The sequence below is a fragment of the Sminthopsis crassicaudata genome, chromosome 5 (assembly GCF_048593235.1).
Source record: "Sminthopsis crassicaudata isolate SCR6 chromosome 5, ASM4859323v1, whole genome shotgun sequence".
NCBI lineage: Eukaryota > Metazoa > Chordata > Mammalia > Dasyuromorphia > Dasyuridae > Sminthopsis > Sminthopsis crassicaudata.
The window spans coordinates 135,476,401-135,501,675 of NC_133621.1; the positions used below are offsets into that span (position 1 = coordinate 135,476,401).

At 33.5% G+C, this 25,275-nt stretch overlaps 1 protein-coding gene across 3 annotated transcripts in view; it reads left to right on the forward strand.

Annotated features, from left to right (window-relative positions):
- The window catches only part of DOCK4 (dedicator of cytokinesis 4), a 498,642-nt gene that overhangs the window by 377,632 nt on the left and 95,735 nt on the right, over window positions 1–25,275 (forward strand). For all 3 annotated transcript variants that reach the window (XM_074268282.1, XM_074268284.1, XM_074268283.1), the window contains exon 26: window positions 9,968–10,066. In XM_074268282.1, coding sequence (XP_074124383.1) covers window positions 9,968–10,066 — 99 coding nt within the window. The remainder of the gene's footprint in view (window positions 1–9,967; window positions 10,067–25,275) is intronic.

Here is a 25,275-nt window from a genome sequence, read left to right on the forward strand (position 1 = left end):
GGGCCTCTGAAACTTTTCATTATGTTGCATTGCTTCTCTCACTTCAAATTATGTTCTGAAAGAATTTAGTGACATATACTTACATCTTAGCATATAAATCAGAAAAATCTATAATGTGGAGTTATATCCAATGGCCAGTATAACAGGCTTTTACTGTATACTTAATTCTAGGTAATAGTATTTTTCAGTTTTAAAGAATTGTACTTTTCATTATTTTACCAAATGTTTTTTAAACTTTAAAATGATCTCTCCAACTGGATTAAGTGCCTCTGTAATTGGTTCATTTCACTATTCTAATTGTACATGGATGAAGATTTTATAAAGAAGTAGAAATAGCTATTTGCTTCACACCCTCAAGAAACTGGACTCTAGAGTTTCTTAGCATTTACAAATGCTTTTCATTTTTTGTGCATAATTCTCTCAAGTCTTTTCTTTTACAACTGACTCATCTCAGCACAAACTATGTCTAGAATAGATGCTTTGTATTCATTTGTCTTGCAGTATTTCTTGCAATGTGGGCTTATGGCCTCCAAAAGTGTATCACTTAAGAAATCTGGTTTTTTTTTTTTTTTTGTTTGTTTTTTTAATAAAATTGGTTTTTTGAAAATTTATTATGCATATAGAGACACAAGAGAGACAGACAGACAGTTAGACAGACACTATTTGAAAGTTAATATTGCACAATAGATAGCAGCCAGACCTGGGAGTGAGAAAGACTGGAGGTCAAAATCTGTTTCTGTCACATAAAATCAATGCAACTATGAGCAAGTCAGTAAACCCCATAGACCCACAGAAAGTTTTCTGAGACTCTTTAAATTACAGACCAGGTGCCAGTTTTAATTGATGGAGGTATTTTACACACTCAGTTCCCAGATTGGGACCCCCCCAAAAATCCGCTCCTTCCATTTCTTTAATGGATTGTTTCTCTAATGTTACCTTTATTGATAGTAACAATTTTTTTTTTACAAAATATTTTTATATTGAATCTACTAAAAAAATAAGAAGAGATGCATAGTAAATTTCAGTTAGTGTTTCTTTTTAGTTATTTTAGCTACTTTGTAGCTATACTAAAAATTCAGTGATTTTTATGCTACAGAATACTTTTTTGTCTGTTATATTTTTTATTAAGTTATGGGGGCCTTGGATTCCTCATTAATATATTTCTGTAGTCTTGTGAAACTAAGAAATCTAGTAGTAGAGAGATTTTTCTGCTCTTCTTTATTAAAGTGAAGATTGAAAAGAAAGGTGATAGCTTTTTTGAAATAAAAGTTATCCTTTGTCTGATGGTTTCTGAACTTGGCCACGATATTTCTTGGCTTTTTGATGTTAGCGTCCCTTTCAGTAAGTGATCGATGAATTTTTTCAATGTCTATTTTACCCTCTGTTTCCAAAACGTCTGGGCAGTTCTCTTTGATAATTTCCTCGAAAATAGTGTCCAAGCTCTTTTTTTCCTCACATTTTTCAGGGAGTCCGATTATTCTCATATTGTCTCTCCTGGATCTGTTTTCCAGGTCTGTTGTCTTTCCAATAAGGTACTTGACATTCTTTTCAATTGTTTCATTTCTCTGGTTTTGCTTGACTACCTCTTGGTTTCTCTTTGAGTCATTCATTTCTACTTGTTCAAGTCTAATTTTCAATGATGTATTTTCTTCACTCACTTTTTTTATATCTTTTTGTAATTGTCCAATTGAGTTTTTATCTTCTATGGAATTTTTTTCCATTTTATCCATTTTATTTTTTAGAGAGCTGTTTATCCAGCTCACTAATCCTGTTTTCCTGGGAGTTGTTTACCTTTTCTAGCTCACTAATCCTGTTTTCCTTGGAGTTGTTTGCCTTTTCTAATTCACTAATTTTGTTTTTCAATGATTTGATCTCTTTATCCACTCAGGATGACTTCTCCAGGCTCTCTTTCCAAGCTTCCCTTTCCTTTTCCCATTTCTCTTCTAGCTCTCTTGTGAGAGCCTTTTTGATTTCCTCTATGAGGTTCTTTTGTATTGAGATCATATCCCCCTTAGGGGATTCCTCTGGGGACAGTCTGCTTTTAGTCTCCTCAGTATTTGAAGTCTGCTGTCTCTCCATACAGAAGATGTCAATGGTTAGAGCCCTTTTGAATTTTTTGTTCATTTTGTCAAGAGCAGAATGGAAGAAAACAGATTGACAAGAGAAACAATTGGTCTGTTTTGGCGGGGATGGGGCTGGATGGTGTTAATGGGCTTCCTCTACAGACTGGGGGTAGGGCAGCAGAGAAGCACTAACAGGACAGCCATGGCTGCGCTGAGTCTGCATTCTGAGAACCCGGAGTCACTCCAGGTGGAGGTTGGGGTGGCCGGTTCTGAAAGACTCTAGCTTTTATGACACAGACATGGTACTGATACCTAAACCAGGTAGATCGAAAACTGAGAAAGAAAACTATAGACCAATCTCCTTAATGAATATTGATGCTAAAATCTTAAATAAGATATTAGCAAAAAAACTTCAGAAAATCATCCCCAGGATAATACACTATGACCAAGTGGGATTTATACCAGGAATGCAGGGCTGGTTTAATATTAGGAAAACTATTAGTATAATTGACCATATTAATAATCAAATTAATAAAAACCATATGATCATCTCAATAGATGCAGAAAAAGCATTTGATAAAATCCAACATCCATTCCTACTAAAAACGCTTGAGAGTATAGGAGTAAATGGACTATTTCTTAGAATAATAAGGAGCATATATTTAAAACCTTCAGTAAACATCATATGTAATGGCGACAAACTAGAACCTTTCCCAGTAAGATCAGGAGTGAAACAAGGTTGCCCACTATCACCATTACTTTTCAATATAGTACTAGAAACGCTAGCCTCGGCAATAAGATCCGAGAAAGAGATTCAAGGAATTAGAGTAGGAAATGAGGAAATCAAATTATCACTCTTTGCAGATGACATGATGGTATACTTAGAGAACCCCAAAGACTCTGCTAAAAAGCTATTAGAAATAATTCAGAATTTTAGCAGAGTTGCAGGATACAAAGTAAATCCACATAAATCCTCAGCATTTTTATACATTACCAACACAATCCAAGAGCAAGAGATACAAAGAGAAATTCCATTCAAAATAACTGTCGATAGTATAAAATATTTGGTAATATATCTACCAAAGGAGAGTCAGGAATTATATGAGCAAAATTACAAAACACTTGCCACAAAAATAAAGTCAGATTTAAATAATTGGAAAGACATTCAGTGCTCTTGGATAGGCCGAGCGAATATAATTAAGATGACAATACTCCCTAAACTAATCTATTTATTTAGTGCTATACCAATCAGACTCCCAAGAAAACTCTTTTAATGACCTAGAAAAAATAACAACAAAATTCATATGGAACAACAAAAGGTCGAGAATTTCAAGGGAAGTAATGAAAAAAAATTAAATGAAGGTGGTCTAACTGTACCTGATCTGGAATTACATTATAAAGCAACAGATACCAAAACCATTTGGTATTGGCTAAGAAATAGACTAGGTGATCAGTGGCATAGGTTAGGTTTACAGGGCAAGATAGTGAATAAAAATAGCAATCTAGTGTTTGATAAACCCAAATATCCCAAATCTTGGGATAAGAATTCATTATTTGACAAAAACTGCTGGGAAAACTGGAAATTAGTATGGCAGAAAGTAGGCATGGACCCACATTTAACACCACATACTAAGATTAGATCAAAATGGGTCCAAGATTTAGGCATAAAGAACAAGATCATAAATAAATTGGAGGAACATGGGATAGTCTACCTCTCAGACTTGTGGAGGAGGAAGGAGTTTGTGTCCAAGGGAGAACTAGAGACCATTATTGATCACAAAATAGAACATTTTGATTACACCAAATTAAAAAGTTTCTGCACAAACAAAACTAATGCAAACAAGATTAGAAGGGAAGTAACAAATTGGGAAAACATTTTTACAGTTAAAGGTTCTGATAAAGGCCTCATCTCCAAAATATACAGAGAATTGACTTTAATTTATAAGAAATCAAGCCATTCTCCAATTGATAAATAGTCAAAGGATATGAACAGACAATTTTCAGATGATGAAATTAAAACTATTTCCACTCATATGAAAGAGTGTTCCAAATCACTATTGATCAGAGAAATGCAAATTAAGACAACTCTGAGATATCATTACACACCTGTCAGATTGGCTAAGATGACAGGAACAAATAACGATGAATGTTGGAGGGGCTGTGGGAAAACTGGGACACTGATGCATTGTTGGTGGAGTAGTGAAAGAATCCAACCATTCTGGAGAGCAATCTGGAATTATGCCCAAAAAGTTATCAAAATGTGCATACCCTTTGACCCAGCAGTGCTTCTACTGGGCTTATTTCCTAAGGAAACACTAAAGAGGGGAAAGGGACCTGTATGTGCCAAAATGTTTGTGGCAACCTTTTTCATAATGGCTAAAAACCTGAAGATGAATGGATGTCCATCAATTGGAGAATGGTTGGGTAAAGTATGGTATATGAATGTTATGGAATATTATTGTTCTGTAAGAAATGACCAACAGGAGGAATACAGAGAGGCTTGGAGAAACTTATATCAACTGATGCTGAGTGAAACGAGCATAACCAGGAGATCATTATACACTTCAACATTGATACTGTATGAGGATGCATTCTGATGGAAGTGGATATCTTCAACATAGAGAAGAGCTAATCCAATTCCAATTGATCAATGATGGACAGAATCAGCTACACCCAGAAAAGGAACACTGGGAAATGAGTGTAAACTGAGAGCATTGGCTTTTTTTTGTTTTGTTTTGTTTTTCTTCCCAGATTATTTTTACCTTGGGAACACAATTCTTCCTTTGCAACAACAACAACAAAATGCGGTTCTGCACATATATATTGTACCTAGGATATACTATAAGATATTTAATATGTATGGGAATGCCTGCCATCTAGGGGAGGGGATGGAGGTAAGGAGGGGAAAAACTTGGAACAGAAAGAAGGGAGTACAAGGGATAATGTTGTAAAAAAAAAAAAATTACCTATGCATATGTACTGTCAAAGAAAATGTTATAAAAATTAATAAAAAAAAAAAGAAATAAAAGTTATCATTAGCATTAGATTTGGATAGAATCAGGCAAGGTTTGGTCAGAATATCATAAGATTTGGAGCTGGAAGGGACCTCTGAGATCATTTAGTTCAATGCTTCTTTAACTTATCTCCCCCTCAAAAAAAATTAATTAAAAATTAAAAAAAAAAACCCAAAACTTATCTCCCCCTCAACTCTTTCACCGTTTGGCAAGGAAATCAGTTCCAGAGAAATTGAGTAATTTGCTTAAAATCATTCAAAGTTCTCAGTTCATGACTCTCAGGGATTTTGATGATGGAGAATCAAATACAGATGGAGATTTTTCTTCCTCTTCCCCCATTACATTGCAGACCCTAAAGATACTTGAACATTCACATGTTACCACTTCTCAAAAGCCCTTTTGGTAAATTCTTTAATAAGCTTGGCAAATCAGAATCTGCCTTGTACTGTAATTTAAAAAAAAAAAATGGACTTAATGGAATTTAGTGGTTTTAAGCTGATTTTAAACCAGTTCTTCTGAGCTCAAGTTTCAATGTGCCTATCAATACCAATCACTGTCTAGCTTGAGAAAAAGAATGTTCATAATATTTCTGGTCATGAGCCTGTATACTTATCTAAAAATCAGGATGTGTTTAACATCCTGATGATGTTAGAATTGAACGAATCCTTTAATGCCAATTACACTACTCTTCCTATTAGGGCTCATTACACAATTTTGACAGTTTCGAGTTTCTAAATAAAATTAATTAATAATGGTATTGGGAGTGAGATTGGCATAATTATATTAGAATTCATTTATCAACATGAATATACTACCTTTTTCCCAGTTACCTATACTCACAATGGGAGACTCATCTTTAACTCTTATTTTCTCCTTCACCCCCAATTTCTAGTTGTCAAGTATAATTCTGCATTTACAGTGTTTTTTGCTTTTTTTATTTTCTTCCCTTTTATCTGTTTTCCTTTACTTTCTCCCCTAGACTTAAGTAGTAATTTTCTGGCCTCCTGCCATATTTGGTTTCTTCCTTCTGTAGACAACTAATGTCAGAATGAATTCCCTGGAGCATAATTCTAATCTTAATATCCATAATACACACCACCCTCAAAAACTTTCAGTGATCTCACTCCTTATTCTGCATTCACTATTTTCTACAATGTGGCCCTAACCTTCCTTTCTAGAGTCACCTCTTAATATCCCCCAATAGTTAATAGCCCAAGCTCTGGTCAAATTGTTCCCTAAACAAAACTGATGATTTCCTTTATACTCCTCTTTTGAATATACAATTCCTTATTCTAGCACTGCATTCCCTTCTTCTTCAGCTATCTGTTCTTTAAGAATCTACAATTTTCCTCTCTAATAAAGTCTCATTTGAATCAGATATGATCTATCTTTCATTGAAGTATCTTTAGTACATTACCAATTCTTTGTCCTTTGTCATTTTCTACTCTTTTTTTTTTTTTTTTTTGATAGTCATCTTAACCCGTCTACTAATTCTTAATGACAAACACTTTGAATTGGTCATTGTTTTAACTAATACCACTTGATTAACTTTTCTTATGCTTGTATTATAAAGTAAATCAATTACAATGCCCATAATTTTTTAAAAAAGCATAAAAATGAGTAAAGAAATTTATAGATCAATAGGCCTATTTGTTGGTAAAATTACTGTAATCTTTTTTTTTTAATACACTTAAAATTTAAAATATATGTTTTCAGTGCAATCTTCTTGTTCAACTAATCATTTATCCTCTTCTAATTAGAGCAATAACATTTAAAACAATGGAAGCATATCAGAAAGTTAGATGTTCCTGAGGTTGGGAATCAACTCTGATTGTTTAACAATTAATGAGAGGAAATGATTATTACAAAATGGTTCTATCCTAGTGAGGAGCTGGAACTATTTAACTTTAATGTTGTCATTTATTTCCAAATCCTTCCCAGCCTCAAGGGGAAATCTGGCCAAAGAGTCTCTATTTCCTTTGTAAACCTGTACCGAAGACTGGGCCTTTAGCTTAGATTAGATTGTAAAATTGGATAGAGGTTGAGGACAATATTAATCCTCTGTTATCATAAATCTTGTCCTACTAGGAATGAGAACTTTAGGAAAAGTAGGAACTCTGGATTTCCTCAAATCAATTTTTACTGATAATCATTTTTCTCAATTTTACATAGGAAGAGCTGATCACTAAAGTAACCAAATCTTAAGCCATCTAAAATTTTATATACCATAGCTAAGATCTTGAATTATACTTAGAAATAAAATTGTTATTGAAGAATATTTGTAAAAATAGATTCTTGATTTTACTGAGACATCAAGCTATTCTGTTTACTAATGGCTGAAGTTTCTAGATGGTCTTTAAGGAATAGCCCTACTTAGCACATATCAGATCAATAAAACAGTCCTTTGATAATGAATATGTTATCTTGGTGTGGTATTTGTTACAGAAAGCAAGGCCATGAGGAATTGGGAAACCCAGAGAAAGGAGAAAGCTAATTTGGGTTTTAAATACCATTATTCTTTAAGATAAGTATATTTAGAAAGTGATGGATCCATTTTTCTTTTCTTTTCTTTTTTTTTTTTTGAGAAAAAAGTATTGTTATTTAGAATTTTCCTACTCTCAATTCTCCAAAGAAAACCAGAACCAAGAATTCAACTGAAACATTTTAAAGCAACTATGAGATACACACTGTGATTTTTTTGTTGTTGTTGTTTATTTTAATTCATAGGAAAGCCCTTCAGGACCTCATCTGGACTCATTGATTTCTTTTTTAGATCTGGTTATAAGCTTAATTATCTAGGTTCTTAGCTCATAACAAATCAGAAAATCAAGCATGATACAGCTAGAGACAGGCACACTAAGATTATCAGGAATGTCAGCTGTGTTAGAGCAAAGTGGATGCAGAACACCTGTAAAAAGGTCATGCAAGAATTCAAAAGGCAAAAGATTTTGGGGACATTTAGGGACAAAAAGTTCAAATCCTTCTGGCAGCATAGCCCTGTAATGCCAGAGAAACTGAGACAGGATAGAGATTAGAGAACATTTTAATATTTTATTTAAAAGGGAGAAATTTACTGGGACCAAATGGATCCATGGTTTGGTCCCAGGGCTGAATGAGACTATCTTCTCCAAGAATCCAGCAATGAATGTCAGATAGAAGATTCTTTTATAGGGTAACAAGAACGATGACATAATGGCGGAGGTACCTGAATAGGGAAGACCTAATGGGGGGAGGCACCTAGGATGACAAATGAAGGGAGGTACTAGAGAGACTCCAGATATTCTAATAATGTCTAAAACGGATAAAGACCTTTATCCCATTAAACATTAAGAGGGAATAAGAATAGCCTAAGATATAAGGCCTTTATCCTATCAAACATTAAGTGGGAAAGGTTATAACCCGAGGCAGAGTAACTGAATAGGACAATTAGGGAAATTGGGTCCAAACATTAAAAGGGAACTCTGGTACAACAGCTCATGAGGCCATCATTGTGTTATGGCACAGTTTAACTGCTGCTGATAACAGATATTACTCAGGTACATGAATAATATAAATTGACCTAAAATAAAGGTCTCCTTATTGTTGAATTGATCCCCTGTCAAAGCATCTATGAGAAGACACAAGAGGTAAGATAAAAAGTTGTGGATGAGTGATGATCTCTTCTTATGAAAGGATATTCACATTGTTTTGATCACAGATCCAGTGAAGAAAGAGAATTATAATTAATTGAAGCTATCAAGAAATTGTTTGATTATACTGTGTCTTCTATTTAAATAAGAAATGATGTTGATAATCTTTTTTGGAAGAACTCTAATTAAAAAAAAAATCACTCATATTAAAAAAAAAACCTCACTTAAGGACAACTAGTTGGCACAGGGGATAGAGCACAGACACTGAAGTCAGGAGGGCCTGAGTTCAAATCAAGTCACTTAACCCCAGTTGCCTTGCAAAAACAAACAAACAAGCAAACCCATTTATACTTAATGGGAGAGGGGGTAATCTTCATTTAGTGGAAAAAAATCATCCTTTTTTGATGATGTCAGTCATTCCTTTAACTCATGAGTAGGCAGGTGACCAAGGTTAGTTTGCTATTTAAGAAGTTCTCTCTCTCTCTCTCTCTGTATGTGTGTGTGTGTGTATATATATATATATATTTGTTTTTGTTTTACGCTGTTTTGGTAGTTTACCAAGTACCATGAATTTCATTAAGTGAAGTAGAGGGGAAAAAAAAAGTAATTGTCTATGAGATCATAAAGCCTAATTTAGATCAGGGATTCTTAACATTTTTGTGTTGTGGACCTGTTTGGTGTTCTGTTGAAGCATAGAAACCCTTTAGAATAATCTTGTTAAATGAATAAATTAGATGCATAGATTTATAAAGGAAATCAATTATTTTTAAATACAGTTGTAAAACATTTTTTAAAAGGTTCATAGACCTCTAGCTTAGAAAACTTAAAATTTAAATTAGCTAGACCAAGGCCTACAATATCACTTCAAATTTTATTACATGCCATGATGCTTTGTGTTTTCAAGTTTTCCAGTGTACCTTTAAGGATAATATAGACTACTTTGATGATGATCATAATAAAATCATGATAAAATGATATTAATCATAATAAAAATTATAATAGTTTATGTTTAATGCCCTGTTTTACGAATCCTTTACACATATCATCTCATTTTATCCTCACAACAGACCTGAGAGTCAGGTCTGATTGTAATTCCCATTTGTAACTGGGGAAACTGAGGCTGTCAGCCTAAGTGATTTGCCCATGGCCACACAATTGGGAAGTATCTTCAGAAGGACTTAAATTCAGATTTTCTCAATTCTAGGTTCTCCAAAGTGGGGAACTTTCCTATAATGTGATTTTTTTTTTTTTTTAAAATTAGGGGGAGTTTGTTGCCTGCCTCTTGTCCCTATTACGACAGATGACAGACAGACATTATCAACAGCTTCTTGATGGCTTCAGCACAAAGGAAGAACTAAGGGTAAGTGAATTCTGATTTTTCTTTTCTCCCCTAAATATCACACTTTGTTCTCTCTTTCCCCCTTATCATAACTAAAAGAGTTTTTTTTTTTTTTTTTTTTGCAACTGCTGATGCTAAAATTTTTGAGCAGATAGGGATAGGAATATTTAATCGTTAGTGTAGATTTCTTAATTTACATTAACTCTTGAAATTTCTCAGATTTATGCACAAAAACTCACTCTTGTTTTTATGAAGTGGCCTTGGTAACATTTGTTCTTGCTAGAAAATAATAAAAGGAAAAGTTAGAGAAAATGTCTTTTTTCTTTGAAATAAGACCCTAGAGCCCACTCTCAAGGGTAATTTTGGGTTATGTTTCATATCCTTTGCCACCTAAGGTCTAATCAATATCATGTATTAGTTTTTGACATTAAACACCACAAATTTCAAGTTTGTATAAAAACCTAGTCTTTGTATGTGATTTGAGCAATATTTGGTTTTTTTCCTAATGTCCACCAAAATCTTGTAGACTCACTGATCCTCCTTAGTGATTAGAGCTTCTGGCAATTTTCTACCTTTCTTTAAGTTCATTTCACTATTCTATTACTTGTCATTACTTTTTTAGATATGTCAATATGGCAGATTGACAAATACTCTGCTTGTTGATGGATTAAGTACTCTGCTCTTCCTTGGCAGTGGAGAAACTTGCCAAATATTAGAAAACAAAAGGGTCATAGATCTCATCTATTAGGAAAGGAGGCAGAAGCCTGAATATGGCATTTTATCTGTTCAGAATAAGCATGGCCCCTTAAAAGTATTGAATGTTTGCCGAGAAAGGGCATTAAACCTACATCATCTCTTTTCTAATAGTGTGGATTAATAAATGTTTGGGTAACTACAGAGGAATCTTTTAGAAATGTCTTCTGTTTGGGGGCTTTTGACTAACGAAGCACTTAGATTATTAGGATAATGACTGATGTAGAGACTGCTAAGGGATGGACAAAACATGATGTGTATGAGATTTTTTTCCCTGAGGTTAGAGTCAAGAATTTAACATGTCAATTTTAAATGTACCTTTAGAAACATTAAAATCTGAGATTCAGATAAAATGACTCCATCAAAAGTGAACAGGTTGTATTCTCAAGAAAAAAATTCTAACATGGAAAGTAACATGTACAAATATATATACACATGTAAAGCTGATATACCCCTTTACCTTAGATAAGAAGGCACTAAAAGCTTGTTAGGGTAGAAAGATAAATAAGGGAATGCCCCTGACAGCAGTGATGTTTGAGTTGATTCTTGAAGGGGCATCAGGGTTCACAGGGCTAGAGGGAGAGCCTTCCAGATATGTGCCAGTATAAAGGCATAAATGTGAGAAAGGGAATAGCAACTTGGATAAAGTGGTGTTATCATGCAGTATACAGAGGGAAGGAAAGGTTGAAATAAGAGTGGGCTAGTGGATTTTTATTAAAGAGGAACATTATCAGATCTGGGTATGCTTTAGGAAAATCACTTTTATAGCTTTTGGAGAATAGAATGGAATTTGAAGAGACGAGACAGGAGGAACAAATAGGTGACTATGGCAATGGTCACAGGAAAAGTCAGTATAGAGCTTGACCTAGGATGATGGCTGCTGTGATGTGTGTCAAAAAAAGGTAAAATATGTGAGAAATATTGCAGAGATAGAAATGAAAAGATCTGGTAACAATACATGGACTGAGAATAAGAAGCTGAAGATGACATTGACATTGCAAATCTGAGTGACTGAAAGGATGGTGATGTATTTCATAGGAATAGAAATGTTCAGAAGAAGAATCATTTTTCGAGGAAATAAAATGAACTCATTATTGAATACGTGATAGTTATGAAGCCTCCAGTTTGAAATATCCCATATGCAGTTGCTTTTTTCAGGATAGAGTTTTGGAGAAAGTCTAGGCTAGAGATATCTAGATCAAGGAGTCATCTAGATGGAAATGTTAATTAAGTTATTGAAATTAATGAGGTCATCAAGTAGAGGAGTGGTTAGAGAAAAGAGAGGATCATTCAATTCCATGAAGACCAAGAAAAGGAAACTGTGAAAAAGCAATCAGAAAACTAGGAGGAGAACCAAGAAAGCTTTTTAATGAACACCCAGAGATGAAAGAACGGTCAGAAATAAAAGGTGGATAACTTACAGAGATGTCAAGGAGGATGACAATTGGGAAAAGATCATTAGTTTTGGCATTTAAGAGGTCATTGGTAACTCTGGAGAGAGAGAACAGCTTGTCACAGGTTTAGGAAGTACAATATATGGATTATTTGCCATCTAGGGGAGATGGTGAGGGGGAAGGGAGGGAAAAAATTTGGAATATAAGGTTTTTCAAGGTTGAATGTTGAAAATTATACATATGTTTGAAAAAAAAGAGAAAAAAAAGAAAGTACAATATAAAACTCCTTTACATATTTTTATAAACTAAGGAATTATATTAAAAAAAGCAACAAAACATACATTGAAAGAAATGAATAAGTAGAGTAGGATATTGCTTTAGAATACTTTAACATACCCTTTAACAAGAATAATGTATGTTATAAGCTCTGAATAAAGGTATGCATGTTTCTCATTTCAGGCAACAAAAAGCACTTTCTCCAAAGACAGATTATGATGATTTTCTTTTCAGTGATAATTTATACATGCATACACATCCAGGAGAAATCTATAAAAGTGTTACACATGCCTTTTCACTTGACTCATGACTCCTGTGTATAGGTTTGCTGCAAAGAATAAAAAAAAATCTACTAACTACTCAGCAGCCTTGATCATTACAGCTATTTTCACTAAAAATAATGGAAATATTTAACAAGCATTTCTTAGAAATGAACATTCAAAACCAGTCAATAATAGATGTGGGAACTCAGTACATTGACAGTAATAAAATTGGAAATTCTTATTAAGTTATGGGAAAATGTAAATTAAAGGTTTTGCAAGTTAAATGCACATTTTATAGTAAAAGTTATTCCTACTACATGTATATAGGGGGAAAAAAACCTAGGGGTTTTTAATGGATTTTAATATCATTTTGAATCAATTATATGCCTTGGCTGCCAAAAAATACTGATGTAATCTTTTAGTTTCTCATAAGAAAGCCATAATGTTCAGAATGAGAGATGTTATAATCTCTATTTATACTCTGTATAATGATTACATATGGAATATAGTATTCAGTACTGCATGTCATATTTCATAAATAATATTTATAATCTAAAAGTTTTCTAGAAGGGGGTAACCAAAATGGCAGACCATGTTATAAGATGATTTAAAAAAAAAAAAAAGAAAGAAAGAAAAACAAACTAGGAGTGTTTACTTAGGAGAATTGAGTATTTGAGGCATGGAGGAGATGGGGGAAAAAAGCATGAAATCTGTCCTCAAATATTTGAAAAGTTACAATATGGATATCATGTGGTTTCATATATTCTACTTGGGCCCCAAGGACAGGAAAAGGGGCAGTGGATAGAAAAACAGAGGTATATAGATCAAAGTTCAAGGTAAGAAAAAACTTACCAAAGTGTAGAGCTATCCTAAAGTGAAATGGGCTCCTTTAGGTGGTGATGAATGGATTCCTCATCATTGGAAGTATTAAAAAAAAAAAAAAAAGCTGGACGACCACTTATTGATAACATAGAGGGGATTTCTGCTAAGACATAAATTGGAGCTACTTGAGTTCACATGTCCCCTGCAATTGCAAGACTGATTCTATAGTATTTATTTCTCTCATATGGTTATTACTAACAAGTCATATAGAGTTGGGATAACAAAGATGTCAGCTCTCATGACACTAAGGAAGTTTAAGGAAATCTTATAAGTTCATCTTATAAGCTTATTGTCTTCTGAAAGTTTCAAAAATTCAATATGAAGTTAGTGAGCTTATACTATATATCAGATTCTATGCCCCGTGTTGGGAATTCAAATCTGGACCCTACCCTCAAGGAACTACATGTGTGTAATTTGTTTATTTAGGATCCCAAATGCATTTTCTCATAGAAAGAATGATGATAAAGTTTCCAAATCAATCCATGAAAATCCATTAAACTTTTAAGGTAGTTAAAATGCTTAATTCAGCAGTGTCCATGGGAGAGCATTCCAATGTGCTCAGGTTTGGAAAATTTCATCAGCGTTCTTTCTATGGGAAAATGCATTTGGGATTCTAAATACACAAGTTATGAATAAGTAGTTCCTTAAGGACAGGGAGTGTTTCATTCATATCTTTGTATTCCCAGTTTGTGGCACAGAATCTTACACAAAGAACAAGCTAAACGCGTATTAAAAAAAACCTAAGAAAATAAAGTTGGGTAAGTAACATATTAAATTTTATTTTCTTAATGACAGGAAAAGATAATGATAAAAGTTGGAGGGGATGTGGGAAAACTGGGGCACTAATGCATTGTTGGTGGAGTTGTAAACTGAGCTAAACATTCCAGAGAGCAATCTGGAATTATGCCCAAAGGGCTATCAAAATGTGTATCATCTTTGATCCAGCAGTGTCACTATTGGGTTTGTATCCCAAAGAAATTGTTAAGGAGGGAAAAGGACTCACATGTGCAAAAATATTTGTAGCAGTTCTTTTTATGGTAGCAAAGAATTGGAAAATGAGTAAATGCCCATCAATTGGAGAATGGCTGAACAAATTGTGGTATGTGAAGGTAATGAAATATTATTGTTCTATAAAAAATGATGAACAAGCTGATTTTAGAAAGACTTGGAAATCTTTATAGGAACTGATGCTGAGAGAAACAAGCAGAACTAGGAATAAATTGTATACAATAACAGCAAGAATGTGCAATAATCAGCTATGAAAGACGTGGTTCTTCCCAGTGGTTCAGTGATCTAAAGCAATCCCACTAGACTTTGAACAGAAAATAGTATCTGCATCCACAAAAAGAACTAAGGAGACTGAATATAAATCAAGACATGCTATGGGCACTTCTTTTTTTCTGGTTTTCATTCATTCATTCATTTATTTATTTATTTATTTATTTATTTATTTATTTATTTATTTATCTCTCCCATGGTTTTTCTTTTTTGTTCTGATTTTTTTCTCCCAATGCGATTCATAAAGCAATGTCTATTTTAAAAAAAATAAAGAAAAAAAATTTAAAATAAATTTATTTCCTTGAATACTGATATTTGAGGAAAGATAGGCTTATTTAGAAGGGGATGAGCAAGTAACTGAGACTTCTGTGGTGACTTAAAAGAAGTTTGGAGACACTTTCAATGGATTTAGAGGTTAATGGCATTGGTTCTTTTGACTAATTAAATTTCACAACTATCAGTCAGCTTTTCCTTGAAATTGATGTCTTTCTAGCACTATCCCTGGGCTTCTTGCCCTTAAATGGGTTTTTTGTCTTTTGGTCTTAAAATAGATAGAAACACTGAGAGGAAAGAGAAAAGACATTCTTAGAGTGATTGAACAAAAATTAAAAGAGAAGAAAGAAGGCAGGGTGGAGAGCAGGGACAAAGTGAGGAGTAAAATAAAGATTTTCTTAAGTGAAAGTTAGTGGTATATATTAAAAGAAAATGAGAGAAAACAACATGTTGAACAACCATATATAAAAACATCTACTTGCAGAGTGGGACATTAGGAAGAGCACTGCATTCAGAGCCAGAAGACATTAGTAGAAGTCTTAGCTGTGTCACTCACACTTATCTGTGTGACAAATCACCAAGTCTTGATTTCCTCATCTGTAAAGTAATCAGATGAAATTAAATGATCTTTGGGATCTTTTTTATGTATAAATCTTTTGACTGTATGTATAGGAACTTCAGGAGGGGAAAAGTGAGTGATTCTGGCTGATGATGATGATGATGATGACATTAATAAAATGCAGTTATGTAGTTATTTAAGGTTTGTGAATCACTTTACATATTTTTATCTTTAAAATTTAACAAGATTTTGAATTTAACAAGATAAAAGATGCTTAGTGACATGAGTCCTCATTTGGTTAATGTATAGGTTTAGTGGAGATAGGTAAGATGGCTGAGTAGTTTTAGGATTGGTTTAGGGAAGACAAAGGTAATGTATAGCCCATTGCTGCTAATTTGTGTTTACTACTTGTGAAATGACTCTAAACGGTTTTTTTTTTTCACTACACAAAAATGGTAAATTGAAGTCAATTGTGTGTGTATGCTTTGAGAATCTAAACTAATTAATCTAAATTAATAAGTATAAATTGGAAGCTAAATGGCTCTAATACAATCAAATTGAAAATTGCTTTTTTGATTATTTGCTTTATGGCATGTTCATGCCATAGTTTCTTCTTTGATACAAAAAACTAGAAGGTGATTTTCTTCAAACTTCTTATCTGCAAAGTTAGACATATCAAACATATAATTGAATTTTTCCAGTGTGTAAGATTTGTGGTTTCTGGAAACCATAAATAAATATTTAAAACATCTTGAAATGTCTTATGGGAAATGATAATGATTGTAAAATATAAAGGATTCCCTATGTTAGCATAATTAAAAATTGCCATCTCAGCAGAGTAAAGTCAACCAATGGTCCTGTTCCTGCATATTGTTTTTACTTGTGATAGCTCTATCTACTAATATTAACTTTAGCAATTTAGAGACTTTTAACCAATGTGACTAAAATAGATCTTAAGATAATCCAGAATTCAATAGGTACAAAACCATCACTTGAAACTTTAATTAATTCTGGCTTGTGTGAAGTTGGGTGGTTTTATCATTTCACAGGATTTATCAGAGTACTGTTTCCCAATACTGTAGGACTTCATCATTTGATTCCTGTCAAGAAAGTAAGATAAGATACAGAAGATAGACTTTCTTAGCAATGTCTTATAGGCTGACTCTGTCCCCAGAGAATGCCAGATCTGCAGTTTAACTAAATGCATAATACAGCAAAGAATTTTGTAACAGGGTTTAGCTGTATTAGAGCACTTACAAAATGCATTTGTTTCAATACTGATTTTTCTGATGTTTAGTATTCAAAGCCACAAAAAGCTTTTCTAGTTCAGCAACTATGAAAGCACTTTTGAGATTTTAGACAAATTGCAGAAACTATTTCCAATAACTTTTCTGAAGGCCACAGATATGTGGCTAAATGAGAACTGCATGAATGAAGACATAAAAGATTCATGTATTGGTCACAAATAATATCTTAAGTAAGTCATTTGACTACAATTCAGAGGGATCAATTGATATCTCTAAAAGATGTGTAAATCAATATTTGTCAACAATGCAAAAGGGAAATATAAAAGTTGACACTAATATTTTAAGAGATTGTACATATCCAAGCTGCCCAAGTAGCCCCATATAATATAGACCCAACAGATAGAAGAGTCCCAGGATCACTATCTGAATATACATAAGAACTACTGGCTCTCTACCTACTCACTGAAAACCCTGGCAGTGCCAATATAGAAAGAATCCACCTTCTCCATTTTTTTCTAGCACATAACATTGCTAACTAGTCTTTATATTACATTTTTGGGGGATCAAAATTTCTAGCAATGCCACAGACATCCCCTCCCCATTTTGAATGATTTAATAGACTTATCAATGAGAGCAAGAAGTAATCTAATTCTTTTTATTAATTCCTAGTCTTTTCCACTACATCCAGATTTGGATTTCATTGGAAGCAATGTTTAGGATAGTTTAAATGTGGCTCTTGATATTCTTGCATTGTAGAATTCTAGCTCATTGGCTTCTAACTCTCATTTCAACTTATTATGCTACTTGGTTGCATGAGGAGGAAAATACCAATCTCCCTCACCTGGCTATCGTTGCTGGTAACTTTCTATCTAGTTTCTTAGTTTCATATTATTTCTATTTATTTCTGAAAATATTTTAATTTGGCAAGTTAAAAACTAATTCAGGGATGTTGGAAAGGATTGTTTTACACAGAAATAAAAATACATTAAAACCTACAAAGTGTAAAAACTCATTTTTCACTAATTTAGTCATTTTAAAATACTTTTCAGCTTAACTGGAATATGTTTGAAACTATTTTACTCTATAGATGTCTATCTTTTGTTGTACGTTGTTAATTTGAATATTTTCTCTGGACATTTTCATAGCTTTGTGCATGCATCTCTGTTAAGTTTGGATAGATAAGCAATCTTCTAAGCCAATACTTTCCATTGACAGTTTGAATACATTGTTAACTCTGAAAACATGGCTAATTTTCGCTGAATAATTACAGTATACCTGGTACTATGCTCCTCTCAGAGATGCCAGTGGTTTGTATTTTGTTGTTGTTGTTGAGGCAGTTGGGGTTAAGTGATTTGCCCAGGATCACACAGCTAGGAGATGTTAAGTGTCTAAGGTTTGATTTGAACTCAGGTCCTCCTGACTTCAGGGCTCAAGCTCTATCCATTGCCCCCAGTGGTATGTATTTTGATATTGTTCCAGAATGTATTGCTCATTTGAATATTATATACAGAAATCTTTCATTGTACATTTTGGAAATGAAGAAAGTGAAATTCATGGAACTTGAAGACTTGCCCAAAGTTATATGACAAGAAAATGTCAAATGCTGAACTAGAACTTAGTGTTCTGTGTGCTTTCAAATATTCCATCTTAACCTTTTACTATATCACATCTAGATTTCATCAAGCGTTTAACAAGGTTTCATATGAAATTTTTTGAACAAGATGAAGAAATGTGTGCTAACTGATATTACGGTTAGGTGAATAATCTTTGATTCGCAGATTGAAGTCAAAGTATAAGGGAGTCTCTAAGTCACATCCCATAAAGCTCTGGTCTTAAGCCTGTCCTGTTAAACGATTTTAGTAATGATTTAAGACTTAGAAAACATGCTGATCAAAGTTGTGTATGACATGAAAGTGGAATATATATAATTCATATGCAGATAACAGAAATGGAATTCAAAAGGATCTCAGTGGGTTGAAATAAAAGATCAAGTATAAAAGATGAAATAATACAGACTACTCTGAATAATTGCACTTAGGTTCACAAAATCAGCTGATCAGATGTTGTATGGAAGAGGTTTGGCTTAACAGCTGTCTATGTAAAAAAGATATAGGAATTTTAGTTAATTGCAGATCAATGAATCAGTAATGTGATGTGACTGCCAAAAGGAAAAAAAAAGTCAATCTTAGGCTGAGTTCATTAAAATGTATAAAGTCCCAAGCAAAGGATGCAAAGGAAAAGATATAATGCTAGTCTTCCTTATCAGATCACACTTGGAGAATTATTTTAAGGGCACTGCATGTTAAAAAAGATAGAAATAAGTTCAATAATGTTCACTAAAAAGGGTAACCAGAATAGGTCTTCGAAACCATGTCATCTAATAATGATAGCAATAGCTAACATTTATGTTGATATGAGTAAACAGATTTTAAGACAGAGTTCAGGGTATGATTAATCTATGGGTAGGAGGAACCTAATTATCAAGGATGAGGAGAATTTCTATAGACTGTATTAGAATTTAAGCTTTTCTCTCTCTGTAAGAGTTTATGATTTGATGATAATAACATTTAATTAGTATACTTTGTTACAGAGAGAGCCTGTTGTAGTGAATAAAATTTACCAGCTTCAGAATCAGGTAGATCAAGTACTTTGGATTCCTATTGGCTATTTAATCCTGGACTGTTCTATAAGTGGTCAAGTAGCTACAGATCTGTACTGGTATAAGACTTTTCCTCTCATCAAATTCCTGATCCTGATTCTACAAACTGGAATGTTACATTATAATTTTAATACAACATTAAAATTAATTTTCTTCATTATATAGTTTTATGGTTGACATAATCTATCATCTCCTTTAGATCTCACTACAATTTTTTCCCCTGAGGCAATTGGGGTTAAGTGACTTGCCCAGGGTCACACAACTAGATTTGAACTCAGATTCTCCTGATTTCAGGGTTGGTGCTCTACCCATTGCACCACCTAACTGCCCCCTCACCACTACTTTGTGAGGTAGGTGGTATATTCCACAAATATTCCTAGGTATATATTTTTCTGTCACAATTTTTAATTTCTCACCAAAGAATAATTTGACCCAAGTTTTTGAGAGGGGTTCTCTGAATCAGAAGCCTAAAGTAATATATTCTTGCTTAAGAAGCATGAAGGTCTCTTAGGTTGCTGCTTGAGTGGTTTCTGGCTTTTTGATTAATTATGGCATGAACAGTATGCATTCTTTCTCCTTTATCAACTGAAGTACATAAAAAAAAAAAACAGCTTTTTGTTGGTGTCAGTATAAAGTATAGAGGAGCTCAGACATGAGTGCCAAGACTTTCAGTTGTTTGAAGTTTTTCCTTCACTGGAATATGACAAATTAAAAAGAAACCTTAAAACTGGAGGCGAGGAAAATAACTGAATAGTGATTAGACTTGTTCTACATCAGCCTGTGCTGCTTCATTATACACCCACCCTGTTCTGTGGGCTACAGCTTTGCACATATTCCTTATTGTTCAACATATGTGAACCCATAAAACTCCTGTTCTTTGTTGATCAGAATTATTTGCATAGGTTTGCATCTATGTAGAATTAACGAGGGCAACTAGTTGGCACAGTACCTAGAGCCCCAGAATTGGAGTCAGAAGGACCTAAGTTCAAATCCAGCTTTGGGTATACCATGGGCAAGTTACTTAAGCCTGTTTGCCTCAGTTTCTTCATCTGTGAAAAAGAGCTGTAGAAAAAAAATTGGCAATCTTCACCAGTGTCTTTGACAAGAAAACCCCAAATGAGATCATGTAAAGTTAGATATAACTAAAAATGATTCAACAACAGAGAGAGCAGCACTGGGTTGAGAATCAAGGTGTTTCATCTTCAGAAGTTTTAAGTCCAGCTTCAGACATTAATTAGCTATGTAACCCTGGGCACAAATATTCCTTGGTATATATATTTTCTGTCACAGTTTTGTGAAATGGGCTAAAAAAGGAAATGATAAACCATTGCGGTCCCCTTGCAAAGAAAGCTCCAACTGGGGACATGAAGAATCAGACATAAGTAATCAACCATAGAAATAGTGTACGTATTTTTTGAAAGCAAAATTTGACCTTCCAGACAGCTTTCTGCATCAGAAGCTATCTTTCTTTCATAAATTTGTTTTCATTAGTGTAGAATGTTGCAAATTCCCTCTCCCATTTTTCATAAAAATGAGATGATGAATCTAATAATTATAAAAATAATAAAAATTTCCAGAATTCTTAAAACATAAGACCTATTTACAGTTTGTTTTTTTCTTATAATGTAGTTGTGATCTCCAAGTGGTTTATAAAATGTAGATATTAATGTACTTTATTTAGATATTATTAATGTATTCACTTTAATTGCATTCAAGCACAATAATGAAGGACATTTTTTCTTTGTTGTCATCTTACTCATTAGATTTTATGTTCCTGAAGTGTAGGGATTGTCTTTAGCCCCTTTTTGTATCACATGTAGGTCCTTTTTCCTCCTTTATGATTTCCTTGGGATACAGATCCAGTAGTGGTACTGCTGGACCAAAGGGTATACACAGTTTTATAGCCCTTTGGGCATAGTTCCAGATTGCTCTCTAGAATGTTTGGATCAGTTCACAACTCCACCAACAATGCATTAATGTGCCAGTTTTTCCACATCCCCGCCAACATTTGTCATTATCTTTTCCTGTCATCATCAGAGAAAATGAGAGTGCACGTCAGAGTTGTTTTAATTTTCAATTCTCTAATCATGAGTGATTTAGAGAATTTTTTTCATATAACTATAGATGGCTTTAATTTTGTCACCTAAAAATTTATTTCTAAAGGTCATATGTTACAATGGAAAGAACACTGACTGTAGAGTCAGGTCCTAGATTCAAATTCTACTTCTGACTCTACCTAGATTATCTTATACCAGTTAATTTTCTTCTATTGATCTTACTTTGAGAGGGTTAAATTAGATAGCTCCCAAGAACTAGAGATGTATGATTTTTAAATGTTTGATTATGCTACAATTTTTTTTACCATCCATAAATGTGAATAATAGAACAAATATTCTGCATAGGTTATTTTTTGTTATTGAGTCATTTCAGTCATATCCAACTCTTTTTAACCCTATTTGGGGTTTTCTTACTAAAAATACTTGAGTGGTTTGCCATTTCCTTCTCCAGTCATTTTTACACATGAGGAAACTGAGGCAAATTGAGTGAAGTGACTTGCCCAGGCTAACACAACTTGTCAGTTTCTAAAACCAGATTTGAAGTCATGAAAGTGAATCTTCCTGATTCCAAATGCTGTGCTCAGTCCACTGTGCCATCTAGCTGTTTCATATAGGTTAATAATCCACAGGAAAAATATGACTTCTGAAAGAATCTGTTATCATTAGGTGGGAATTACTACTTTGAACACTTTTTCCACTAGTTCATTTGGCACCATGACCCATCCTTCCTTTTTAAGTAGAAAAAGGCAGTGTTCTTAAAAAGCAGACATCCTTTGGTCCAGTGCTTGAAGAATCTAACAGTTTGTCCTCTTAGTTCATTCTTTAAGCATTCTTTTTAATAAATGACATTGCATTCACCCCCCGTTTCTGAAGTTGGTATGATTCAAGGGCCTTATATGCCTGTTATACTGAGGCATAAAGTGAAAAGATTTGATGAGGGGATCTCTCGGGTTTTTTCTGTGACTTTCTGTGAATTATAACTGTATTTCCTAAACCCTGTAAAGGATTTCAGAATAATAGCTCTAATTGACATAAAACTTCTCAAAGCAAAAGTTTTTTTCTTATGTGAACAGGAAAATGCCTTTGCTATTACTCCTTACCCCCAATCCAAGTTTTGCCTTCAGAAATCACATAATAATAATAATAAATTTCCAAGGTACAGTAAAAGCCTTTGCCATTGTTACATTCAATCAGTGGATGAAGACTTGGGGAATCTACCAAAGGAGCTCTTCTTCATTATACCTTTTCTTCTAATTCGTGCTGTGATATTATTGAACCATCTCTTGTGGGTACTGTAATCCATACTTGACATTCCTGGATAATCAAGAACGTTGTTGAAATAATCTACAAACTTTCTTTTAATCAGAACTTGTTTTTCAGTATTTAATTCAATTAATAAGCAAACATGTATTTGTTGCCATCTATATGCCAAGCAAAATAAAATTGTCCTCTGCTCTCCAAACATTCACATTTTATTTGGGTGGAAGGAATTCACTTTTAAACATCAGCATATCAATTTGAAGCCAAGTCCCTTGTGAAGATAGTAGAGTTAATATTAATTCACTGTTCTGAATTTTTAAAAAATGGCTTGAATTAATTTATGTGATTTACTTCTGTTAGTCCTGAGAACAGCCAGTCTCCCTGCACTTCTTTCCTTGCATTATGAAGCCACTTCTGCTTTTTCTTTTTAAAAACTTAATGAAGTGCCTTCATTTCTTTTATTTGAATATGGAAACTTTTACTATTTTAGATAATGAATGTATTATAAAGATATTAGAGATTGAAAATCTGATATTTGGAAAGCATAATTTTCTGAAATAACTTCTACTTGCCTCTGATTTGACTCGAGCTGGGAGGGTAGAGAAGGGGCAGGTCAGTGGTGAAATGGATAAAATGTTGGATATCAAATTAGGAAGACTCATCTCCCTGAGTTACAAACAGGCCTCAGGTACTTACTGTGTGACTCCGTGCTAGCCACTTAACCATGTTTGCTTCAGTTTCCTTATTTGTAAGATGAGCTGGAGAAGGAAATGGCAAACCAATCCAATATCTTTGTCCAAAAAAACCCTAAATGGGGTCTCAAAAAGTCAGACATGACTGAACAACAGGAAGCAGTATAGGGTTTTGAGAATTACAAAGAATGTGATGAGAGACTTTTATTTGTTGTCTGAAGCAAATGATATAATTGCATTCATCGTACCAACTTAAAATTAGTGGAGTATGTGACCTTTAATTTATTTCTGTGTTTTTATCATTGTTAGACATTGCTAAACAATATGAGTATTGTTTTACTTGCATACTAAAAAGAAATCTATTACTAATTATTGTTAGATGAAGAAAAAACATCTTTTTTTCTGAGGAAGAACATTTAATACAATAAAAGTAAATTTTTAGAGAAAAGTTTAAAGAATATTATTGGAAATAGCACCTTGGATATGTTGAAGCACTTAAGTTTAACCCTCTCCTCTACCCTGAAAAAAATAGATTAAAAAAAAAATCTTACCCTAGGCAGTAAACATTTATTAAGGTCCTTACTTTGTGCCAGGCCTATGCTAAGCACAGGACAAATAAAGAAAGGTAAGTAGACGTGTGTATGTACTTGGACATGCAAGAGAACATGCACTAATCCCTCTCTGACATATTGGTTGTACAAATGATTGAGTTCTTGTTGACTAAATGAACAGAGCCCATTAATGGCTATTTTTACAAGTTAGTGACTTCCTATTTGTAAACAGATCTCCAAATCCAATGATCTCCATCTGGAGGTTATAACAAATAGAGATATGAATAAATGAAAAAAAAACAAAAAACAAAAATGTGGTCAAAATATTTATTAATTTGATTAAAAAACTGTTAGATTATATCTGGAAAATGCCATATCATAAACAAGAAATGTATTTTTACATTTTTCTCTTTCTGTCTTCTATTGATTTGAGTGACAACTTTAATCTCATTTAATCTCACCTTACATGTTTAACAGATTTGTTACTGGATTTATTATTAAACAAATTCCAGCATTTTTGTTTATAACATTTTACTGCTACATTTCAAACACATCAGTAAAGTGGAAGCATATTTTCCTGAGACCTCTAGTATTAGCAGTCTCTTTTTTAATTTGGAATTTGTTTTTTTAATTATTCTATAAGAATTTTATAAGAGAACTAAATGGAAAGAGATAAAGTAGGACAGAGACACACACAAAGGATAGGGAGGGGAGAAAAGAAGGAGAGATAAAGAAGAAAGCAAGAGAAAGAGAAAGGGGAAGGATAGGATGAAAGGATGGAGAGAGAAACAGAGATAGAAAGACAAAGACAGAGATGGAAACAGACACACACATACACAGAGAGGAAGTGAGCAGTCAATTTTATTTTTGCAAAATCTATTTTATTTTCTCTGTTCCCTTCCAAAACAGGGTATAATATTGTGGCAGAATTTTGATGCCCCATTAGATATCTATTTTAGAAAAGGGCATCCATCTTCCAGAGTAACGAGATCCTTTGTCAGGTTATTCTGCTTGGTCAATTCAAAAGGAGCTTTTTTGCAAATGTGTCCATCCCTCTGGCCTATCATCTTTGAAGAGTGTCTTTAA